The 6,945-nt window shown below is 35.0% G+C and overlaps 2 protein-coding genes across 2 annotated transcripts; both read left to right on the plus strand.

Moving 5' to 3' along the window:
• Positions 1-748: 748 nt before the first annotated feature.
• On the plus strand, positions 749-1,326 carry LOC118349600. Its single transcript, XM_035694928.1, has 2 exons — positions 749-975; positions 1,074-1,326. Exons 1-2 carry the CDS (start codon positions 819-821, stop codon positions 1,292-1,294), a joined length of 378 nt encoding a protein of 125 aa, XP_035550821.1. The 5' UTR covers positions 749-818; the 3' UTR covers positions 1,295-1,326.
• A 70-nt stretch (positions 1,327-1,396) lies between these two features.
• Positions 1,397-6,163, plus strand: LOC109004616 (BUD13 homolog). Its single transcript, XM_035694927.1, has 6 exons — positions 1,397-1,701; positions 1,807-1,874; positions 1,965-2,032; positions 4,162-4,265; positions 4,839-4,911; positions 5,507-6,163. The coding sequence occupies exons 1-6, from the start codon at positions 1,433-1,435 to the stop codon at positions 5,591-5,593; spliced, it is 669 nt and encodes a 222-aa protein (XP_035550820.1). The 5' UTR covers positions 1,397-1,432; the 3' UTR covers positions 5,594-6,163.
• The last annotated feature ends 782 nt before the right edge of the window (positions 6,164-6,945 follow it).

Raw genomic sequence — 6,945 nt, forward strand, 5'->3', positions numbered from 1 at the left:
AACAGCTCTCCTTTATTACTAGAAAGAGAGATTAGAAGAAAGAAATTTCCAATTTGGGCGGCATATTTCTAAGAGACTACTTATCAAAGACCCTAATGCACGATAGCCTTGAGAAAGGGCAGATGTATAGAACCTTCAACGAGATAGTGCTTTTGCAACTCTTTCAAAATGGAATCTATTCCAAACATATATGCCATGGTTTCTTACTTTGACAGGGTACAAATATCTAAATCGGATATTTGTAGATACCTTCTCAGACCTATTGCCAATAATATATTTATGTATGGATAGGTAGATGTTGTGTGTATAAGTTAATGAATTGCATGGGAGAAAGAAACGAAAAAAATTCAACATAAAAAGAAATGAAAAAAATTCTAGGTGTAGTTGTAATATGTAAAATTAAATTAAATGTGTTTGTGAAGTTGTGTCAATTATCAATGTTTTTTTAGTTTATTGTATTCTGTCAATCAAGATTCGTCGCTTCTTGAAGAGTCTGAATTCATGGCATAGAAGTGTGTGAATGAAAATGGATGCAATTTGATATTTATATTGCCCGGTTTCTGTCTGATCTCTTGCCTATTAGACTGGGAAATTGTGATATGTAGTCAAGCTGCTAATATAGGCAATTGAAGCTGTTAATAGATTCTGCTGCTTCTATGTTGGTAATTATAATGGGTTTAAAATCCTTTGTTTTTTTGTTCGTTAAAAATCAAATGCAGTAATATTGTCTTTCCTGCAAGTTCAAGGCCATTGATATTGAATGATGGTGGCGGCTTCAACTTCGGTGTCCAAGTTGCTTAAAGAATATCTGAAGAGATATGAGAGCAATGATGAGGAAGGAAAGGAAAAGAAAAAAGAGGAAGAAGAAGGTCGTCCAAAGTAAACCAGATGTAAAAGGTGTTTTAGTCATGAATGAAGATCCAGTTTGGCAGAAACCAGTTAATCTTGAAGAGGAAAACAATGATGATCCAGCTGGTAAAAGTCATTGCATTTTGGTTTCTAGTATATAGTGTTCCATATCTAGTTGAGTTTGTTATAATGGTAATAAGCACATTTTCTGTCGTTTGATGTAGATGAAGAGAAGCCACAAGTTGATGAGGACATTGAGGTTAAGCGGATGAAGAGGCTTGAACAACTAAAGGCTATGGGTCCATATAATGCCACATCAGAGGATGGAAGTGGTTGGGTTTCTCTCTCTCCGAAAGCCGCTAATTCTACTGACCCAAATTCTGATATGTCACCACCACGTAAGTCGGCAGTCCGGAATGACACACCTTCACCGGACATGAACTGAAGCCTGCAGATTTTGGCAGAGGTAGCTCTGATTTGTCACCTTCACGACAGCGGCTGAAGCACCAACAGAACGATACAACATCTGACTTTCCTGACATTTCTCCTCGTAGACGGAGGAGTCGTGGTTCTTCGTGCCAAGATGACTTCCAGGCTTCTCCAGGGTCAGACCTTTCACCCCCAAAGGAAAACCAGGGAGGATTTTCAGATTCCTGGGTCGCCTGATCTTTCCCCTCCACATAAACGTTCAACTGAAACCAATGCTTCACGTGCATCTTTTCTTCAGGATCTTTCTCCACTGAGAAAAAGCCGAAAGGAAGCTGCTGTGAATGAGCAACGAAAAACAGGTCTGCTTACTGGCAAAGAGATCAGTGAAGAGATTGCTAGAACTAAGAAGACTGATTGGTTAAGGTAAAACCGACACTTCCGGCTTATATTATTCCACCCGCTCCTTTTAAGTTTATGTTCAGTGAATATAAGTTGTTTATTGTGTCTGATATTCATTCCTCTCTGTAGGTTTAAAGAGATGGATCCTTCTATAAGTGGTCTAGGTGCGGAACATGTATATCGTGATAAGCTAAAAGGTGAACAAAACTAATTTTTTCATTATTTTTTTGATATTATGTCTGAGTTGGCAATGCTTACATTCTTTGCTTTGGCTCCTAATGCTGCAGGAGAATGCATATCGAAGGAAGACTTTTTGAAGTCAAGGCAGAAAGTAAATGTAGAAGAGAAGCCTAAGGTACTTTGGAATAGAACCTTAAACATGTCATGGACTCGTGTGAGGAGTGGTATAGTGAGTATTTTTATTAAAATTCTTGTGAGTATTTTATACCTTAAACCTGTCCCGTGTATTTGGCTTAGCCTATTTTTAATAAAACTCCTATTTACTGATCAAAAAAGAAAAAAATGTGTGAGTGGTATAGTGAGTATTGTGAGTCATGTTTGACCAGTGAATAATGTCTTGATCCAGATTCTGCTGGAAGTTTTAGTAATTGACCATTAATTTGATAATAATAATTATTATTTATGGCAACCATCATCATCGTAATGGTCAACATTAATTAATTTTGCTAGTTTTATGAGGTTCACGAAATTTTTTTCTTTTCTTGGATTATCATTTCCCCCTTTTCTTCTCTCTCTGTTTTTTTCTTGGTGTGGGAGATATGTAGAATATCCATGCAAACTGCTGATTAATAAAGATCTTCTTACTACAAAAAAATGTAGAATATCAGTGCAAGCTGCTGATGGCAAGAAACGTCTGATGATCATGTTGAGAGAATTACAGTTTTAGAGATCATTACCACATTATATCTGTCCCTCCCTTCTTCCTTCTTTCTGTTTTGTTTTGTTGGTAAATGTCAACTTTTACCCTTGAGCCCATGTTACTCAATTATGCTGACAAGTGCCACTGTGGCCCTTCAGTATTTTTCATGTTTCATCAGAAAAGAAATTTCCATTTTATTACAAGAATTACAATTCTCATGAATGAAGGAAATTGGTGTTTCTAACAGATATATTCGGATAAAGAGTGCATATACATATTTGTTAAGGTTATGCTTCTGCTGAGTAGTTGATCCATTTAATTCTATTGCACATTCTGGATATTTTTTCTTTTTGGGTAATCGAGAAATTTTTCATCTTGATTGTGACAAATCTTGTCTTGATAGCAGTCATAAATTTTTCTATCACTCTTTGTTGCTTTGGGCTTCTTCTATTGTATTGAATGGAGGGAATTTTAATGACTTTTATGCTACTTTCCGTAGCGTGTAGTTTGTAACTAGGCTTTTTCTTGTATACTTCCTGTGTACTAGGGCATTGCCTTTTTACGTGGATTAATAAAACTTCGTACTTATCAAAAAAATAAAAAAGCAGTCATAAAGTCTCCCTATTTTTACCCCATGTTTTGCTGCCTCTTTTAGAGTGACATACTTTTAAGGAATTTACAGCGATTTTTTTTTAATTTATTAGGTACTGTATAATATTGTCTTATAAAGTTAACATTTTTTTCTTCAAAATGGAACATTTTGAGTTAATCATAACTTGAGTTGTATAGATATGAATTAGTAAAAATTTCCCGGTTATTTGTTTGCAATGAGTGGATGAGTGGACAACTATTGGGCTGGGGGGTGGGAGCTTTAATTGATCCATTTTCTTTTTAACTTGGCTGAATAAGCAATTTATTTTATTTTGAAACAAATAGGTCATTGATTTTTACTATTCTTTTTATCAGTATCATTGCTTTTGACTGATGGTTGGATAAATGACTAAAGTTTAGTCCAGAGAAGAAATGGCTCTAATGGCAAGTTGGGTATGGGGCGTATATGTGAGTTTATGTGTTAGATAAATGTTTATATGGGTGGTGGGCCAAGCAATCTCATCTTGTGAAGTTTTTCACGATAGGCGTTTCTTTTTTCTTTTTCTTCTTTGCCCTTTCACATTTCCCAATTCTTTCAAGAACTTAATTGTGGAAGGGACAGATTCAGGCTTGTACAATTGCAGTCTGATGATGTTCATGACTCTATGAAAAATTTTCCTTTACTTGTTCTTTTCATCTCTTATGAGGCTTTGGTGCTAATGTTACAGTAATTCTGCTAGTTGTCAAAGAGACTTGGTGGTTATCAATACAAATGACTATTTTTAAGCTTGGCAGACGCTCAGAAATTCTATTATGGAAGGCAGTTAAATCATAGATTGTAGAGGATGTAAAAACTTGCGTAAATAATATGTTAAGTTCATCATAGTTATGGACTCGGGCATCTTTTTAGTTTTAATATTGTAGCTTGAGTTCGAAGCTTCTTTGAAAAATAAATGCTGTCCCTTTTCTTTAAGTTGAAGAGTCAATTTTCATTTCCTGTGCATTTTAACCAGGAGAAGAAGTTGGAATGGGGGAAGGACTTGGCTCATAAGCGGGAAGCTGAAGCTAAGCTGCAGGAATTGGAACTTGAGAAGGAAAAACCATTTGCACGAACCAGGTAAACCAAAGATACCAGTTTTTTTTTTTTTATGGGGAAAAAAACCAGATTTTAAGGTCTTTTTTTTACTTGCATTGTTGTGCTGACATTTTTTATTTGCATATTCAGACGTTTTATTGTGCCACAAACATCTGGGCTTCTTGTTGTTTAGATGATATTATACTAGGGGAAATATAATTCACCACAATAATGGGTGTATTTTTTTACATTTGTAATAATGGGCGTATTGTTGCTGACCTGGTATAAGTCTGTTCCTTTATTGTACCCAAGTAAATTTTTGCTTTAGGTAAATGATCAAATGTTGGGTTATCTTGATGATTTTGTGCTCAATATGATGGTGTAATCATTGGGTATTGTGGAAATACACGTTTGTATGAAATTGGACATAATAAAATACTTTTGTAAGAAAAGAAATGTTCTAAAAAATAAAATCTCGATGGAACATTAAGCATGCTTGACTGCTTGGCTATCAATCTTCGGTTTAACTAGGGCACTACACAGTACTTTCATCTGGTCTTCTTTTGTGTACACCTAGGGGCGTGTTGGAATTGATAGACGGATTCTCTGATGCAGGGATGATCCAGAACTAGACAACATGCTGAAGGAGAGATTAAGATGGGGTGATCCCATGGCGCATTTGGTGAAGGTAAGTTATTGACTGTCTTATATTTTGCTGCCAAAATTATAGAATTGATTTCTTATTCAACGTCTCTCTGACATATTGCAGAAAAAGCATCCTGTGTAGCTCTTGTATATGTCCCGTGTACTTGGCTTCGCCTATTATCAATAAAGTATTTATTTACTGATAAAAAAAAAAATATTACAGAAAAAGCATCCTGAAATGGTTCTCCCAAACCTAGGGGATAGTGAGAAGACGAAGGAAGCGGGGTTTGTTGTTCCTCAGGACATTCCTGTCCACAGCTGGTTAAAAAGAGGATTAGATGCTGCACTAAATCAATATGGCATAAGACCAGGAAGACATTGGGCTGGAGTTGAACGTGGTAATGGTTGGTTCACCCCACCATTCTTGAGTCAGATATTTCTTCTTTACCTTTCAGAGAAGCTATTGACCTTGCCTTGAGTATCTTCCAGTGTGCCATGATATGGCGAACTCAGTCATGTTTATTACCACAGGAAGATTCTTGTGCTTGGAAACATAGAGCCAAAGAAAAAAAAACAGTATTTAGAGAATACGTTTAGTTATTAGAACTGATTAACTCCTGCTGTTTTGCATCTTATAGGATTTGAGAAGGGATTGTTTAAAAGGACGAACAAGAGACGACGAGCTACAGAAACAGAAGCAAACCTGTGGTCTGTCTGACATGTGACTTGAGTCTTGACAGCGTACGGACTGTGTAAGAAGATTCCAATGGGCTTTCTAGGTGTTTTCGGAAAGGCAACGAGGCGCCCGACTTAAAGCAACTTCAAAAGAGTTAATTGGTTGTGGTGGTGAGTGGTTGGGAGTCCTGAATTGCTAAACAGCATTATGTTTGCATTGCCAGTGAGTTTCTGTGGTTTTAGCCCAGGTAATTTTTGTTGCCTGCTCTGTGGATTACCACAATTTTATAAAGCATGCAGGCTCGAAGGTTTTATGCTTTTGAGTGAGATGGCCTCTCTTATTGTGGGTGGTCTGTTGCCAAGCAAGCATATATGGTTGGCTTTGACAGCTGTGACCGCCTCCCTTATAGCTTTTCCTTCCATGGCATGTGATCTAATGATGTTTTAGAATGTAAAATGGTTGAAAACTGGAAGATGGTCACTTGACTGCTGCTAATTTGTTGCTGCTTGGAGTAATAGTGACTGATGATTAGGAATTGCAATATAGCAGTTATACAATATGGGAAATTCTGCATGAAGTCTGATTATATGATAAGTTCAACGATTCCGTTGGGCCCAAATATTGTGTGCATCTCTTTTTTAATTGTACAAAATGTTTAGATAAAAAAAAAGAAAAAGAAATGTTTTAACTATAAAAAGATTTCACAAAAGTAAACTTATAAATTGGCATGGTTTGACGTAATACGTTTGATTGTAAAACTACTTTTAGTGTAAAGTAGATATACAAATTATATAAAGTCATGTAAGTTTTTTTTTATAAAATATATTTATGTATTTAGTACTTCTAAAAAACTATATAATAAATCTTAATTAATTGTGATCCTTCTCGTTTGTGTTTATAATGTTTATGTCTAAAGTGATGACTTTTAATTAAAAGTCGAGTCTGAACAAAAATTTGAAAATTTGATTTCGATTACGACTTTGCTTTGGCTCCTCTCCGGCTTTGTTTTGGAGTCGATTTTTTTTTTTTTTAAATTTTTCAGTCGGAGTTGGAGGTGTTGTTGGACCGACTTCGATTTGATCCGACTCATATTTTGCCCTTCGAATCTAACTCTGACTTTGAATCCAATTTCGATATTGTATCTATGTTAAAAAAATATGTATTTGTTTATATATTTATCATATATACTAATATATTTATATAGTTATATAACTAGAATTTATATAGTGAAATTCAACAATATATTAGCATGAGCTAATTATTATAAAATAATATACTTGTAAATAAACTAATAATAGTTTAGTATATGTAAACATCATAATATTACTACCATATATAATCAACTATAGAAATAAGTTAGACATTAATATTGAAATAAACTTAGTATAATAAGTTAATAAC

This window comes from Juglans regia, chromosome 10, assembly GCF_001411555.2.
Source record: "Juglans regia cultivar Chandler chromosome 10, Walnut 2.0, whole genome shotgun sequence".
In the NCBI taxonomy this organism is placed as follows: domain Eukaryota; kingdom Viridiplantae; phylum Streptophyta; class Magnoliopsida; order Fagales; family Juglandaceae; genus Juglans; species Juglans regia.

Coding starts and splice junctions, on each gene's coding strand:
- LOC109004616 (XM_035694927.1), top strand. CDS start 1,433: ATGACTTCCAGGCTTCTCCAGGGTCAGACCTTTCACCCCCAAAGGAAA. Junction 1,875..1,964: donor ATATCGTGATAAGCTAAAAG/GTGAACAAAACT, acceptor CTAATGCTGCAG/GAGAATGCATATCGAAGGAA. Junction 4,266..4,838: donor AAACCATTTGCACGAACCAG/GTAAACCAAAGA, acceptor TCTCTGATGCAG/GGATGATCCAGAACTAGACA.
- LOC118349600 (XM_035694928.1), top strand. CDS start 819: ATGAGAGCAATGATGAGGAAGGAAAGGAAAAGAAAAAAGAGGAAGAAG. Junction 976..1,073: donor AAACAATGATGATCCAGCTG/GTAAAAGTCATT, acceptor CGTTTGATGTAG/ATGAAGAGAAGCCACAAGTT.